The sequence below is a fragment of the Megalops cyprinoides genome, chromosome 18 (genome assembly GCF_013368585.1).
Source record: "Megalops cyprinoides isolate fMegCyp1 chromosome 18, fMegCyp1.pri, whole genome shotgun sequence".
Taxonomy (NCBI): Eukaryota; Metazoa; Chordata; class Actinopteri; order Elopiformes; family Megalopidae; genus Megalops; species Megalops cyprinoides.
Genome location: NC_050600.1, coordinates 23,301,633 through 23,315,834, shown reverse-complemented (window position 1 = coordinate 23,315,834; position 14,202 = coordinate 23,301,633). Strand labels below are relative to the sequence as shown.

Below are 14,202 nucleotides of genomic sequence, written 5' to 3'. Positions count from 1 at the left end.
CAGAGCTTTGTACATTTTAACATTGGCTGCTGAAAACTACATTAATGATGTTCCAGTGTTTGCATTCAAGTGCTTATGAATATAGGGTCCAAACTATGTTCTCAGGACAATAAGGTCAGCGGAAGACTAAATACATTATGAAGCCGATAATCAGAATTGATGTTCCGTTACTTGTATGTGCATTTTTGGTGTACTTTTGTAACTCTTACTGAGGGAGTTACTGGGGGGGCTGTACAGAGCCACTGACCTCAGAACCCTATAAATGCCGCTGCTCCACACAGAAGCTGGCATGGGTAGGTTACGATTAAGGAGGATGATGATTTAGTTGAATTTGTTGATTCACAGAGCATTTTTCATCAACCATTTTCATATGCAAGCACTCCTTGAGATTCCCACAAAAGCGCATTCACCTACAGCTCACTGACTGATGTTTACCCACTCTCGTTCATCATGTTCTGCCTCAGTGCATAATGGGGAGGCCTGTGAGCCGCCTCCTTTTTTTGCTAAAATATTTTAATCAATGGAAGTCTTACAGCGCCTGACAACTCTCCTTGTAACAATCCAGTTTTGATCAGAAAAGCAGTAAAAACCAAAGCATTAAAAGGAATAAAATTGTGCGTATAAATGTACGTTAACACAGGGCCGTCCTGCGTCCTGCGAGTTGTACAATGCTTAAGAAAGTTACATGAGTATGCAAGATAAAACGTCTACAAAATCTAAATAAGTAAAGAATGTATGCAAAAATGCATATAATCTATAAAAATATCAGTTACTGACACCTTCATAGATGTAATTTCATGCATACATTGGAAAACATTGTGCTGTGTGTATGTATATATATGTACATGTACACATATACGTACACATATAAGCACACAAGCATGCATGAAGTTAAATGTATGAAAGCTGCAACTGATGTATTTTTGAATATATGCCAGATATACAGATGTATTTAAGATTTATTAAAAAATAAACTTGTTACACTCTTAGTTCTATAGGTAAAGCGTAGTGCTGTCTTTGTGAGGGGTCCTATAGTGGCTGGTTGGGTTGGTCCCGGAAGCTGAAGTCGCACACCAGGGAGAGGTGGTCCGAGGGGTAGCTGTAGGAGGGCAGGCGTCCCGGCCCGATCTGCTCCTCGGTGGGCAGGTCCAGCACCGAGTCCACGCTGAAGGCGCGGCGTGAGTACCAAATGTAGTCCAGCGTGTGGCAGCTCTCGCCGGACGGCCGGATCTTCCAGGTGGTGTAGGCCGGCTCCGTCTGCCCGTCGGCGCTCAGCTGCTTGTAGGCGCTGTCCAGGCCCAGGCTGGAGGAGGCGAAGCGGCGGTACACGTCCTCGCTGGGCTCGGCGTTGAAGTCGCCGCAGACGATCAGCGGCACCCCGCCGGCGCCCCCGGTGGCCGTGCGAAGGCGCTGCAGGAGGTCTGAGCCCTGGGCGCTACGAAGGCGCTCCCAGCCGCTGCGGGCCTTCAGGTGGGTCACGGCCACGCAGAAGGCCTGCCCCGTCCCGCGGCACCGCAGCGTCTGCACGATGGCCACCTGGTTGGTCTTCAGCATGGCGGCCACCAGCCGCAGGTTGGCAGTCTCCAGCAGCTCGAAGCGGTCCCGCCGGAAGAAGAGGGCGCAGCCGTCGGGCCCGTTGTTGCTCTCCACGTCCAGGCAGGGCGACCAGGGCTTGGGGCAGAAGGTGCTGTGGTAGCCCAGGCTGCCCAGGACGGGCTGGAAGGTGTCGAAGTAGTGGTCCACCTCCTGCAGGCACAGCACGTCTGGCTGGTAGGTGAGGATCTCCTCCAGGATGAGGTACTTGCGCTCTGCCCAGTTCAGGGCGTCCAGCGGGCACTGCACGAAGCTGTCCTTGCCCTCGCCCAGGGCTGTGAGGGGGGAGAGAGAGCCACAGCCATCAGCCATGCAATCTCACACATTTACGATAATTGCAAAGACAATCATGTGGTCCTATGACTGCAGTCGCTCAAGCATTCACACAAATCAGGTCCAAGAATTCTTGCTGAGAGCAAAACCTGAATAGGGATTCTCATTAGAGTTTTGGTCACGCCTTCTCGGCTCCTGACCAGGACCATTGGCACCTGTGAAGGAGAGCCTTCACCACCTCCTCCTTGGTCTAAATGTCAATTGTTGTCAATTACAAGTTAATTGTGTCAATCATCACTTAATTGTGTGTACCTGTGTTACCCAATAGACCTCCTCATACAAAGTAATGAGCCACATCTTACTGATTGAAGCCTGATTAAATAGAGGTGTGGCTGGGGAGCAGGGGAAGGCTCATTTTGTCCCTGCTTGTGGTTTGTATAGGCTGGTTTCTTTTGTTTTGTTGTTTGGTTTTAAAATAAATTGTTTTAAACGTTTGTTCTTTTTGGGCTGGTTTATGGGAGAAGTGTCTGCCAGCTTCTCTACAGCACCCCTATTATTGTCATTACATCCTAATTTTAGAAGGACAACCAGCTAAGATCGCAGTCTGGTGCCGAAACTCTGCCCGGGCGGTCAGCGGACGATGGACCATACCTTGGGCGAGGATGTTCCACTGCATGACCCGGATGGGCCGGTTCAACGCGGTGCTGTCGCTGGTGAAGACGAAGTGGCGGTGCAGCCGGGCCGGGCGGTTCCGCAGCGCCTCCCCGCACTCCTTCAGCAGCCTGTCGGGGTCAGCGGGCTCAGCGCGGGGGTCCTGCTCCGGGCACGGCTCAGGCTGTGTATCAGGAGCGCTGCTCAGCGACTGGGCCAGGGCACTGTACAGCCTGCTGCTGCTGCTGCTGCTGCTGCTGCCGCCCATGGAACACACTGCGGGGGAAGACGTCATTCAGAGGACTCAGCCACGTACTGTTATACTAATACCAAGCTGCAAAATCAACAAAATCAACAGTCAACAAATCCAAAAGTCTTCCAAAGCTCCCTTATCCACAATACAAATGATTCTGGAGAGACTATGTTGCAGTACTCGCTCTTTTGACAAAGATAACAGGAAGTCTAGAGTTTCTCTTCCTTGATTTGAGGGCCAAAATAGTGATCGTAAATGACCGGTTGTGTATGGGTAGAGATCAGGCTATTTAAAGAGGGATGTTTTCAACCGCATCTGTCCAGACAGAACTGAATACTCATCAGCCTGCTTTTCCTGAGACTTCTCCTTTCCAGAGACATACTGGATCTAACTTGATCTCTTAAGATGACTAGTGATTTGCTGTCATGACTTTCAACACTCCTCCATGTCAACTGTGATCAGAACAAGAAAGCTTTCACTGTAATTGGCTGAATGTGTATCCATGTAAAGGCTGTAATTTATATAAACTTAAATCTTAACTGGTAGCTAATTGAGAATAGATTCAGAGAACTAGATTTCAAGGAGAGTTGTATTAATGAGATGCATTTCAACATGGGGGAAGTCTATAACTCATTACTTACTTACTAGTATGTGATCAGTCAAACTTCAGCATAGTTTACAAATGATCCAACAACAAAAAATGACCATTGGTACTGCATGACTGAGTTACACAACTCAGTAATACAATTACACAGTGCAGAGGGCATCTCAGGACTTCATCTGAGAGGTCACTCTGCACAGAAAATAACTAACTAATAGAGTTTGAACTTATAATTCTTAATACAATTTAAAGAAAAGCCACTTTGAAAATAGATGTTTATGACAAGGAAACATTCCCACAGTGTGACTGAAACTTGCCTTGCAAGTAGCTCATAAAATGGTAGAATGTATAATTACTGCTGTTATCAAAAACAAAGGCACTCTGTCAGTCACATCTACAGAGCTGAATGTAGGATTTCTTGTCTCACTGACATCTCACCAGACATCAAGTCTGTTGTCTGAAGCTGGTAACATTTTCCAGTTATGGCCCCATTGAGAAACCACTAGATAAACATATCATGAATGCATGACTGCATCGATAACGTCATAAATATTAAGACAAAAGGTAAAACATTATAAAGAAATTCCAAGTCATTTAAGGGGGATAAATGTCTACTTTAAGTAAGCAACAATGGTTTAGCCAACAATGGTTAATTAATGGGATCTAACACAGAGTGTTACCTAAAATCTGACGTTTGGCAGACACAGAAAAGGCACAAACGCATTAGGAGTTTGTATTAATCTGCCTGTATTACAGTAGTCCTACAACTCTGGTATTTATAAATCCACATTCTTTACCAGCAACAGATAAAGATTAAAATGTTCCCCTTGTCATAATTCTCACATTGGCAAAGAAATGAAAATGTTTGTGTAACCCAGACATGAGCTGAAGAGCAAGTATACTGCGAAACTGAAGTGCAAATCAGAACATACAGCTCAAGCAATTACAGAGTACAGTAACCAAAATGCTTATACATGGAGACAGCGCCATCTGCTGTAGGTGTTGGGAGATGGCTGAGTACGTGCTCTAAAAGCTGTGATAGAGGACATGCAGCTGTGGAAAGTGACAAGCAAACTTAAGAGGGGGGAAAAAAAGCCTTTTCATTTATTTTTATGAGCAACTGTTGCCAGCGCAGGTACCCTTTCATGCAGTTCATTTTCACAGTCAACTATGACAAAAGGGAAAAAACAGAAAGAATCCTTCTCTTTACCTTTTACAGCTCAGCTACCATTTGCAGCTCTTTTTCCTACTGCAAAGGCCCCTTTGTTTGAACAGGCTCATCTGCCACTTAGTCTCTATTCTTGCATTGATAATGCACAGACATCTGATCCCGCTTACAACACAAATTTAATCTGTTTTGGTCAAGTGAAGTCTCACGTAAAAACCCACGTTAATTTGCAGCTGTGTATCATTTTAAAGATTCTTTACAATGAATTTTAATCTTCTTGCAGCCCTCTAGAAACTAAAACACCACAGAGTTTCCATTAGAGGACAAGATCTTATTCCACTTATATCTTCATACTGGGAAGGGTTATCGAATACTACTTCCTACAGCATCAGCTGTGCTATGGCTTTGAGGATTGCAAGTCTGCATGTTCATTAGTATTAAAGCATTGTCCCCATAAACGGCAAAATCCACATTATCAGAAAAACATAATACAATGTCAGCAACCATTGCTTATTTTTCCAATTGTATTGTCATTTCAGTGCTGGATCAACAGACCAAGATCAGCATTAGCACAAAAGGTTAGCCAACTAAATATAATTTTTATTATTGTTATTAACCGGCTGTGCTAATTACTCATGGTGCATTAATATCCAGTAAAAATTCTCCACAGAGATTCACAGTGGGTACCCACAAAAAAGATTTTCACAAACTCTCACTCACTCGAAATTTTTGGAGAAAACCACGCTGCGCTTCGCTGCCAATTACAGCCATCAAGCCAAAGAGAACAGGTTCTTCCATTTCAAAACTGAGTTTATTTGTAAATGAATCACTGTTTACGTAGCTAGTTAACAAGGCTGTTGACACATTGCAGGAATTCCTAACCTTTACTCCATCACACCCTAGTTTCCAGTCATTGAAGCTTGAACTTTCTTTAATATGCTTGAGCGTTCAATTTTCTGTTTTGTTTGTAATCTGCATTTTCCACATTGCACTTCCTAGCTAGCCATCCGGCGACCAGTTGTAAAGGTAGATTATTCAAGTAGTTGGATCACGTATTTGGAGGTTGTATTTTTTTGTTCCTCATGAAGACCACTACGAAACCAAATAAACGCCTTTGATGCTGGCTAATCAGAATTTCATAGGACTAGCACACACTCTTATTTCAGTTGTTGTTACTTTGTTTTGGTTCATTTCTAAACAAAATTGTGCCGCTTTATCTAACAAGTAACTCATTAGAAGCACCACGTTATCTGTCTCTAGTACTGGGACTTACAGAGTAAGTGATATAACCATTCTACCAGCATGTTAGTTACAGACTAATACACAGAAAATCCAACTGTATACAAATGTAGCTAGTTTTAATTGTTCATTTCCTCTTCACAGTATTTTTTCTGTCATCTAGAACAGTACTCATTGGCTTTTGGTTTCAAATTCAGGAATTCAGGAATTCAGGAATTCAATTATCACACTCAGTTGTAGAACCTGCAATGATATGTTATGATTCCTGGATGAACACTGCTGCTTTCAAAATGGTCATTTTGGAAGATACATTCAGATCTAGACTTAAAGCAAACCACAGCACAAAGATATTTTAACCAATCAGTCATTAAACAGTATCCAAGGTTCTGTTGGACAGAAGGAAAAAAATGTAAGGAAAGTGTTTTGTTGAATTGGCTGAATGCTTTGGTTTCACCGATGGATCTAGCTGGAGAATTTTTCAGGTTTAATGAGAATAATAATAGCAGCATTTAATAACAGTCTGATAGTTAGATACATTGACAATAAAAACAGTATTTTCTTTAATTTACCATTTCAGTTCATAATAACATTGTTCCTACTCCCTCCCAAATAAACAAGGACCTATGTAAACTAACGCTGTAAATCTCCACAGCAGCCGCACCTGCCGACGTTTCGGTCAGAAATATCCCAGCGTTCTACTTACATTGACGCGGGGGTACCAGGATGAATTGGACACAAAGCCACAGTGTCCTGCGCGCTCATACCAAATGCCACTGAGAACAGCTGGTCCAGTTTCCCTCAGCTTGTCCAAAATGACCAAAAAAAGTCCCCTGTTGACATGAACAAAGCCTCTCACTCCTGCCCCTGGAGCCCGGTGACCAGGGAGCCAATCGCTCGGGCCGGGACGGGAAAAAGGGGGTCTGGTTTCAGAGACTTTTGAGCAAATTTTAAACAGCCCTCCGCGGGCCAAAGCGGTTGGAATTTTCAAGTCTCGTGGTTCTGACTGTGCCAGGACTGTGCCAGAGTGTTTATGAATAGGCCAATGTCCTGTTCATGGTGTGGACAATGGGTCACTTTGAATATCTGGGGGTCACGCAGTGTCTGACACAACTGTCCTTGCGGTGCGGTAGATTTCCGACTGATTATTACATTACATTAGAACAGGCCGCTCGGTTTTGTGAAGGTGGAGGCGCTTCCAAAAAATGCCTCCTCTCACATGGTTGGAATGTAACGCAATAAGCCAATTTATCCCACCACTTAGAACTTCACGGAAACTCAAACGAGAAAAGGCCCAACCCTGTACCATTTTGAATGCACACGCACAAAAACCCGGCCATTGTGGTCATTCTGCTCGTTTCAAGCAATTTTTCCACAAAAGAACGCGTTTCCATTCATGTTTCTCTTGTCACAATGCTGCCGTTGACTGGCACACCCTCCTCAGCGAGGTCCACCAATGCACATCTGGCTGATGTTCAAGCATTTATTATATTTCAATGCATTGTTTTTACATTATTATAGCTCTAATATTAATGACATCTCTTTATACAGATGGGTGACAACAATCACTCTCTCACAAAACAGGCAAGGATATAGGGTAATGAGTTTCACGGGGTCTGACTCAGTTAGGTCATGTGTCTCTGTTAGCTTTGCTTTGCCATTATCATTTCTATTTCAGTGCAGTTCTCCTTTCACCTCTCTCCCTCTGTCTCCCTCTCTCCAAGGAGTAGGTGTATGCTTTTTATTACACTTTTACTACACTACTTTGCTTGAAATCAGTTTGCCGTTTGATGGCTTTTTATATTGCGATTGCATGACCTGAAAAGACAATAATACAGTGCCATCTAGTGGAGATGAGTCTCAGTTGCAGTCATTTTTGCATATTGAACTGTGAAGTTTCCTCTAGATCAGCGTTTCCCAAACCTCCCAGCCCTTGTCATGCATGTTTTAGATCTCTCCCTCCTCCAACACAGCTGATTCAAATGATCAACTCATTATGAACTCCTGAAGCTGCTTAATAACAAACTGATCATTTAAATCAGCTGTGTTGGAGCAGCTCTGTTGATATTTATATATACCTGTTCTGATGTTGTGATTACATTACTGTCATTTAGCAGACACTCCAGACACCAGAGTGACTTACACACGTTACAATTTTATCCTTTATAAAGCTGGATGTTTACTGAGGTAATGGGCTTGCCCCAGCATGCAACTGAACCACCAGCCTTTCGTTTACAAGCCCTGCTCCTTACCATTACGCCACACTGCTTCCTAACACTGGCTTAATTCATTGGCTTGTCATTGTACACCTTCTGTTGTATCATTCATGTGCAAAAACAGAGGTGTGAAAAATGAATTATCTAACAACACCAGATAAAATTCTCTCAGTCTGCAGCCTTAGAGATCTGCTACTTAAGTTTCCATATTGCATTACAAGGTCACAACGCAGCCCCGCGCAGCCAATGCTAAATGTTGTAAACTGTCCCAAATTCCAAAGTGTTCAGTTACAAGTGCCCCCATTACCTGAATAATAAATTGTTAAGTATTGTAAAAAGACTCCACGGTATACCTATAATTGGGCAGAATTGTAGCAATTATATTTTCCTTTACACAAACGTTTTTTCTTTTTTTCAGAACTGTAATGGTAACACATTTGGGAAAAGATAGAGAGCAAACAGCAGAACACATTTGCTACAGAACGTGCTTGCGAGAAGCTTGGCATTTGACCGACTCGAATTCACTTGGATTTCAGCTTTCAACTCTTAGCTCCAGCATATCCTGTCACATATTTAGGATACATACTGTACAGCACAGTGAGTGTATATACAGTATACACATACAATGTAGTATATACAGTATGTGAACCATACGAGACATTGCTGGTTTCTCCATGGTGTCTAAAATGTGAGTTGGCATTAAAGAGGTTTTATGGACGAGGAAAACATAGAAGACTGAAGGACAAACTGGTAAAAATCTTGTGATTTTTAATTTGATGACTTACTACTCCTAGAATGCAACGCCATGATGAAACTACAACTGACCTACAGTACAGTTTTGCAAAGCAATTTCCATCTTCTCTTATGGGCCACATATTTCAAGAATTCTCTGGTTATGAAAGTGTCCCTGTCAACCCATCAACATGTATGTTATAGTTCATTTGTACAACTGTATTGTTGCAAAACCTACACCTCAGAACTTGGGCTGTTCTACCTTCAAAGGTATGGATTACTGAATTAGCAACTCACTGTTAAGAAAACGTATTGCATAGCAGGCCCTCAGACATAAAAAGAAGCGCTGCACTATTTACAGAAAGCTCCTTGTCTGTAGTCTCGTTAAAATGCACCTTCCTTAAAGTGGTTACACAACAGTAATCGCATTAATGCAAAGCCGCTGAGGCGAAAAGAAGAACGCTGTCTCGGGTTCTGCCGGCACCAGATCACGGATCACATCTCACGGGAGATTCCGAGTACTCAGCACCTGACATTCTTCACCCCTGGCCTTGTTCCATTGATAGAAAAACACTGGACCTTCTGAGGCTTTTTGATGTTCTGCTAAGGTCAAAGGGACATGGATCAGGGCGCCGGCAATTATGATCAGTCTAATGTAGGTCGCGCATTGGTGCCATCGCCATGTGCCTTACCATACGCGCCTTTGCACCATTTCCTTTGTAAGTCCCTCCGGGTAAGGGCATTCGCCAAATGACTAAGTGTAAATGTAACTGCACACTAAAAGGACATGCTTCATAGCTTTGGTCGCATTTGTATCCCCCTGAGTGGATCTCATCGTTATAGTGCTCTTTAACACAAACCGTTGAGGTCTGACCGTAAGAAAAAAACGACTTTTTTTTCTAATGATGAAAAGTTCGTAATAATGCTAAGCGGAGACCGTGCTGGATCAAGTGAGTGGGTTTAAACCATTAAGAATGAGAAGGAGATTGTTACTTATCTGGCTCCAAATCTAAGCTTTTTTTTTCATCCAAAGGGAGTTTAGAAGGGGCTTCAGCTTACCAGGGAGCAAAGCTCTACTGTACTGGATTTGCAACATTACATAATGTAGCATACACAAATGCATTCACAAAATGTGGACAGACGACACTAAAATAAGGCAAAACACGGCAGAATACACAAACTAATTTGAAATGTCAAAGAATGTTATACATTAACAACCACGTACAAAAACGGGAATAATTGTACAATTACATTGATTAAATTGTCCAGCATTTCATTGAACAAAGGAACGGTTCTAGCAAGCCTTGGTTTGTAAGAAACATAAGGAAAGTGACGTTGAGTTTTAGAGCGCAGCCGTCCCAAGGAAATGAGTCACTTAACTTGACTGCAAGAACTAACACGCGCTATGACGATGCTGAACTATGTATCATGCGTGACACCATAAGCGGGACAAAATGAGTCAGAACCTTTTAAAACAACACACTATAGAAAAAAAAATCAGTCAAATTCAGCACTCACCTGGACTGAACCGTGCTAAACTTTCTGATGCTGCTATCGATGGTTCCGGCTTGCCGTTCAGATTGTCAAGGAAGGTGGAATGGAAGCACACTGATGCCGGCGAGGACAGTCTTCTCAGAGTTCCGGCATTTTTAACCGGTGTCCCAAAAGTTGAGACACACAATGCCGTTAAGTCTCTTTGAAGAAGGGTCGAACAAAGTCTAGACGCCGATGGATACATAACGCGCTCCGGTGCGGTTCCAATTAGCCGTAGTGGACAATAACGACCGGCTTGTGTGGTAGCTCGATCTCCGTAGAAGGGAAAACAAAATTTCAAGCTGGCATAGATATACGACTAAACTTATCAATGTGTTAAAAAAAAAAAAAACATCCGAATCAGCTGAACCACCCAGAACGAGAACAACTTGAATTATCTTTCTGTACTTCAGTTCCGTACCGGCCGGCAAAAGATTTCATCATGTTTCAGTGACGCTTGGAAGATACCTAAAACTTCAAATATGTGGGTGGGTGTTGTAAAGATCGTGTCAAAACAATACTTGACCATGATCATTTACAACCGCGATTTTCTTCGATGTAACGTACTAAATACGTAATTTACTTCTATTAAATTGAAAATAGATAAAATAGTCAATATTGTTATATATTATATCGTTGCTATAAGTTCTAGCACCAGGTCCCCCCTACTGCTGTGATAAATGGATTGGTATCTCGAGTAAATTGTAGGTGTGGGCGACCGGGGTTTCCCTTCAGACCAATCAGAGGCCCGTGTGCCGGTACATGAAGGAAAGAGCACAAGCTGTTTCCCTGGCACAGTGACGCAAGCGACCACAGCGTGTGTTACTATATTTTCCATTAGCTGGGGCTGCGCTAAAACTCTAGTCGGGCAATCACTTCCTCTTAAAGAAACATTTTCTTTCCTTAGATGAATTATGGTAGGTCCTGCAGATTTTATTAAAATGACCGAACTGTATACTTTATGCATCAATGTTGCTCTGGCTCCGCCTGTTGTAACAGCATGTATAGGTACTGACCTGCAGACATGCGCTGGCCCTTTTCGTGAAGCACTACAACAAGAAGAAAAACGTTATTAAGAATGTTCTATTGTTTAAGAAAACTGATCATGGGGGAACACTGTAAGAAATTGTCAAGGCCATTCCCCAGAGCATAGCTGAAGAAAAAGACAGACCTGTTAACGCAGATAGTTACGTCACGCATTTTTTTCGCTGTCCTCTCAGCCTTGAAAAGACAATACTTTGTTGAAAAATTAAACGGAATCGTTATAGCAAGTAAGTCATTAACCAAGCAGGTCAGCTCAGGACACAAGTAAAAGCCGTTTGATCAACACACACATGCACACTTGCTATTTTAATATCTGTCTGTTTACTTCATGTTCAGAATGAATTAATAATAATTATGACATGGTATGATATTATTTAATTTTATAACAACAATTAAAGTTGTCATCTATACTTTTGTCCTTTTGTATTACCCTGCAGAGACTTCACATAAAAATGAGCTTTTTAGGTAAAATATTACACACTGAAGATAGCTGTGCTTTCATGTTGAAGTCTGCGTGTTGGTCTGTCAAATAATAAAGGGGAAAAGTAACTCAGATGCACACTATCACAGACTGCACCTTTGCCTTTGTGTTCTTTAAACATTGGGGAGATGTAGTCAGTTGAAACTGAGTTTGCTCTTCTTTGGCCTACATGACCGATTATGTAATGCAGGATGCACACTGTCCAAGTTATTAAACCAGCTCAGCACATTGGAAAGGGGTAATTTTTAAATCAAGTTTGCCTTGACTTTTTGCAGAGTATAGTATATAACCTAGCTCACTGACTCATCTATTACAAAGCTATCCACAGAGCCTATACCACCCCATACAAAAGCTATCACGTGGAGCTAACAATTAACTATACCTGTCATATTTGTTGGAAGAACTCCTAGAACATTCATACATATGTTTTGGGATCGGTCCCATAAAAGTTGATAATGTGCTGCTTGAGCCAAATAGAGTAACACTTTTGCTAAACACTTGATTATTTCTGTGACGATTCTGACATTGATTTGAATCCAACTCAGTGTAAAATATTACTTGCCAGTTTCACGGCTGCCAAAAAGCGATCTTGCTAGTCTGGATCACACCAGCCATTACAATGAAGACGTTCTGGATTCCTAAAACTCAGATTATTGTTAAACTAGAATGCACCACAGCAAGATTAAACAATGCCACATCATTCTGTGTTTTTGTTATAAAACTTTGAAACCTGAAATATGGTGTTAGGTTTTTCTCCTCCTTTGTATGCTACTCTATGATTTTAGTTTTTGTACTTTACCATGGGCTTTTTTACTTCACATGAACTGCCACTCTTTTTGTCCTCTCCATGCTTGTGAATAATCAATAAGAACCTCTTAAAATACATAATAACATTACAATTAATAATGAATAATTACACTGTTTACATAGGGGTAAAAACTAAAATATTATTTTGATTGGGCAACACAGATCAGGGCTTAAATATGTGATATCATCCCTCATTAAAAACCAGATGTGGAGCGATACTTTGTGACGTTTGTGACTTCATCTAATATATTCAGTGATTCAAAGCACTCCAGGGAAGGGACAGGGCCTACTGGCAGACTGTGGTCCTGCTTCATCTTGCCTCATTCTTCTGCTACAGTGGATACCGGGGGATGCAAGACAGCTAGTGGGTGATTATGCCAAGGAACGGGGCCAACTGTGAGGGGGACCGTGGGTGAGGGAGCAACAAGATTGTATGAGCATTGGTGAAGGCACGGCTGGGCCTTCCACAGCCCAGGCACTTCTGCAACCTTGAATCGCGTGATGCTCCATGCTAAGTGTGACATGGCACCAAAGAAAACAGGGGAACACCTGCGGGGATGGGCACTGTGCTGGACTGGTGTGGTGGCATGCACCACCATGTCATATAGACAAACAAAGAAGCCAGTGGTGTCTGAGTGATACACCTGTGCGATCTTCTGGAAGCAACTGGATGCCAATGGAATCCCATGCACGTATAGTGGGAGAAACCACCCTGAAGTCTATACTGGCAGGAGAAATGGCAATGGTCACATAGCCCTGACATATATCTGTTTAGCTGAAAACTCTCAAAATGGGCTGTATTTTGTCTTGGGGAAGGGCACACTTGTCCAGTATGATGGTGATATTGACATTTGGTCTATCAACTGCTTGATTTCTTTCTGGGCAATCATTAGGTAGGACACCCTAGTCAGAATGCACTGTCTGTGTCCAGAGACCACTGGAGGTCTTGTGAGACATTTAGCAAGTGCACACTAAAATAATATATTGGTTTGACACTTAAGGGCTGGTAATGCACTACAAGCAGAGGTGAATATTCTTACAATAACCTATTAAGCTGTGAGGTGGTTTCTAATCTCTCAGAATTACAGAATCACATTTAGTGTCAGGTTGCATGAACTAAGCTATAAAGAAGGACTGCCAATGGCCAATGGAAAATGACCATTTGGCAGCGTAATGTTCCAACAGCCGATTCTCCCAAGAAACAGTGGAAGAGCCATGGAAGTGGCAGGACACAATGGCAGCGTGCTGAAAGGAAGTCGCAGAGGAGGAGCATGTTACAAATGCACAAATGTTTACTTGGTCCATCCACAGAGGCCTGGCTACCACAACAAACCGTGGAAGCACAATAAAGCAAAACAAAATGGCTGGGCCTGGGAGAAACAGTGGGTGATTTTGTTTTTTTGTGGATTCGTTATCCTGTCTATCAAACCCTTATAACTAACAAGAAAGTGGCAAGCCTGCATCTATCAAACTCATCTCAAGATGACAGCCGTGATCCCCGATGATTCCACACGAGCCAACACGTTCTGTATCAGGCACATTTGTAGTGCTCTTGTTTGCAATTTTCAAAACTTTTATTGTGTGTTGTAAGTATTGGGTACATCTGTGCTGTGT

General features: G+C 42.6%; 1 protein-coding gene across 1 annotated transcript; it reads right to left on the bottom strand.

Annotated features, from left to right (window-relative positions):
* Positions 1-10,890, bottom strand: LOC118793688 (nocturnin-like). Its single transcript, XM_036551942.1, has 3 exons — positions 10,242-10,890; positions 2,518-2,793; positions 1-1,868 (listed from the first exon to the last, which is right to left on the bottom strand). Exons 1-3 carry the CDS (start codon positions 10,459-10,461, stop codon positions 1,030-1,032), a joined length of 1,335 nt encoding a protein of 444 aa, XP_036407835.1. The 5' UTR covers positions 10,462-10,890; the 3' UTR covers positions 1-1,029.
* Positions 10,891-14,202: the final 3,312 nt, after the last annotated feature.

Excerpts from the sequence above, each read along its gene's own strand:
- LOC118793688 (XM_036551942.1), bottom strand. The coding sequence starts at position 10,461 with ATGTATCCATCGGCGTCTAGACTTTGTTCGACCCTTCTTCAAAGAGAC. Across the intron at positions 2,794-10,241 it reads TTTAGCACGGTTCAGTCCAG|TGTGTTCCATGGGCGGCAGC; the intron begins GTGAGTGCTGAA and ends CTTCCCCCGCAG. Across the intron at positions 1,869-2,517 it reads GTGGAACATCCTCGCCCAAG|CCCTGGGCGAGGGCAAGGAC; the intron begins GTATGGTCCATC and ends CCCCCCTCACAG.